This window comes from Fulmarus glacialis, unplaced genomic scaffold (genome assembly GCF_000690835.1).
Source record: "Fulmarus glacialis isolate BGI_N327 unplaced genomic scaffold, ASM69083v1 scaffold28823, whole genome shotgun sequence".
In the NCBI taxonomy this organism is placed as follows: Eukaryota; Metazoa; Chordata; class Aves; order Procellariiformes; family Procellariidae; genus Fulmarus; species Fulmarus glacialis.
Window position 1 is genome coordinate 13,935 of NW_009204056.1, and position 288 is coordinate 14,222.

The 288-nt window shown below is 64.6% G+C and overlaps 1 protein-coding gene across 3 annotated transcripts in view; it reads right to left on the minus strand.

Moving 5' to 3' along the window:
• The window catches only part of HSP90AB1 (heat shock protein 90kDa alpha (cytosolic), class B member 1), a 5,621-nt gene extending 5,381 nt beyond the window's left edge, over positions 1–240 (minus strand). For all 3 annotated transcript variants that reach the window (XM_009574855.1, XM_009574853.1, XM_009574852.1), the window contains exon 1: positions 73–240. In XM_009574855.1, coding sequence (XP_009573150.1) covers positions 73–240 — 168 coding nt within the window. The remainder of the gene's footprint in view (positions 1–72) is intronic.
• Between the last annotated feature and the right edge of the window lie 48 nt (positions 241–288).

A 288-nucleotide genomic window follows, 5' to 3' on the forward strand; every position in this document is an offset into this window, starting at 1 on the left:
TCCCCCGCCCCCGGGCCACCCCCGGAGAAACATCAGCCTCCCCCAAGCCCCCCAGCAGAGAAAGAAGGCCACCCCCGCAGGGCAGGGCCCGGGGTCGGAGGCGTTGGAGATGAGCTCCCGCAGGAAAATCTCCTTGTTGGAGTAGAAGGTGTTGATGATGAGCGACATGAGCTGGGCGATCTCCGCCTGGAAGGCGAAGGTCTCCGCATCCTCCTCCCCGTGCTGCACTTCCTCAGGCATCTGCAAGGCAACAACAAGACAATAGCACCGGGGAGGGGAGGGGGAGCG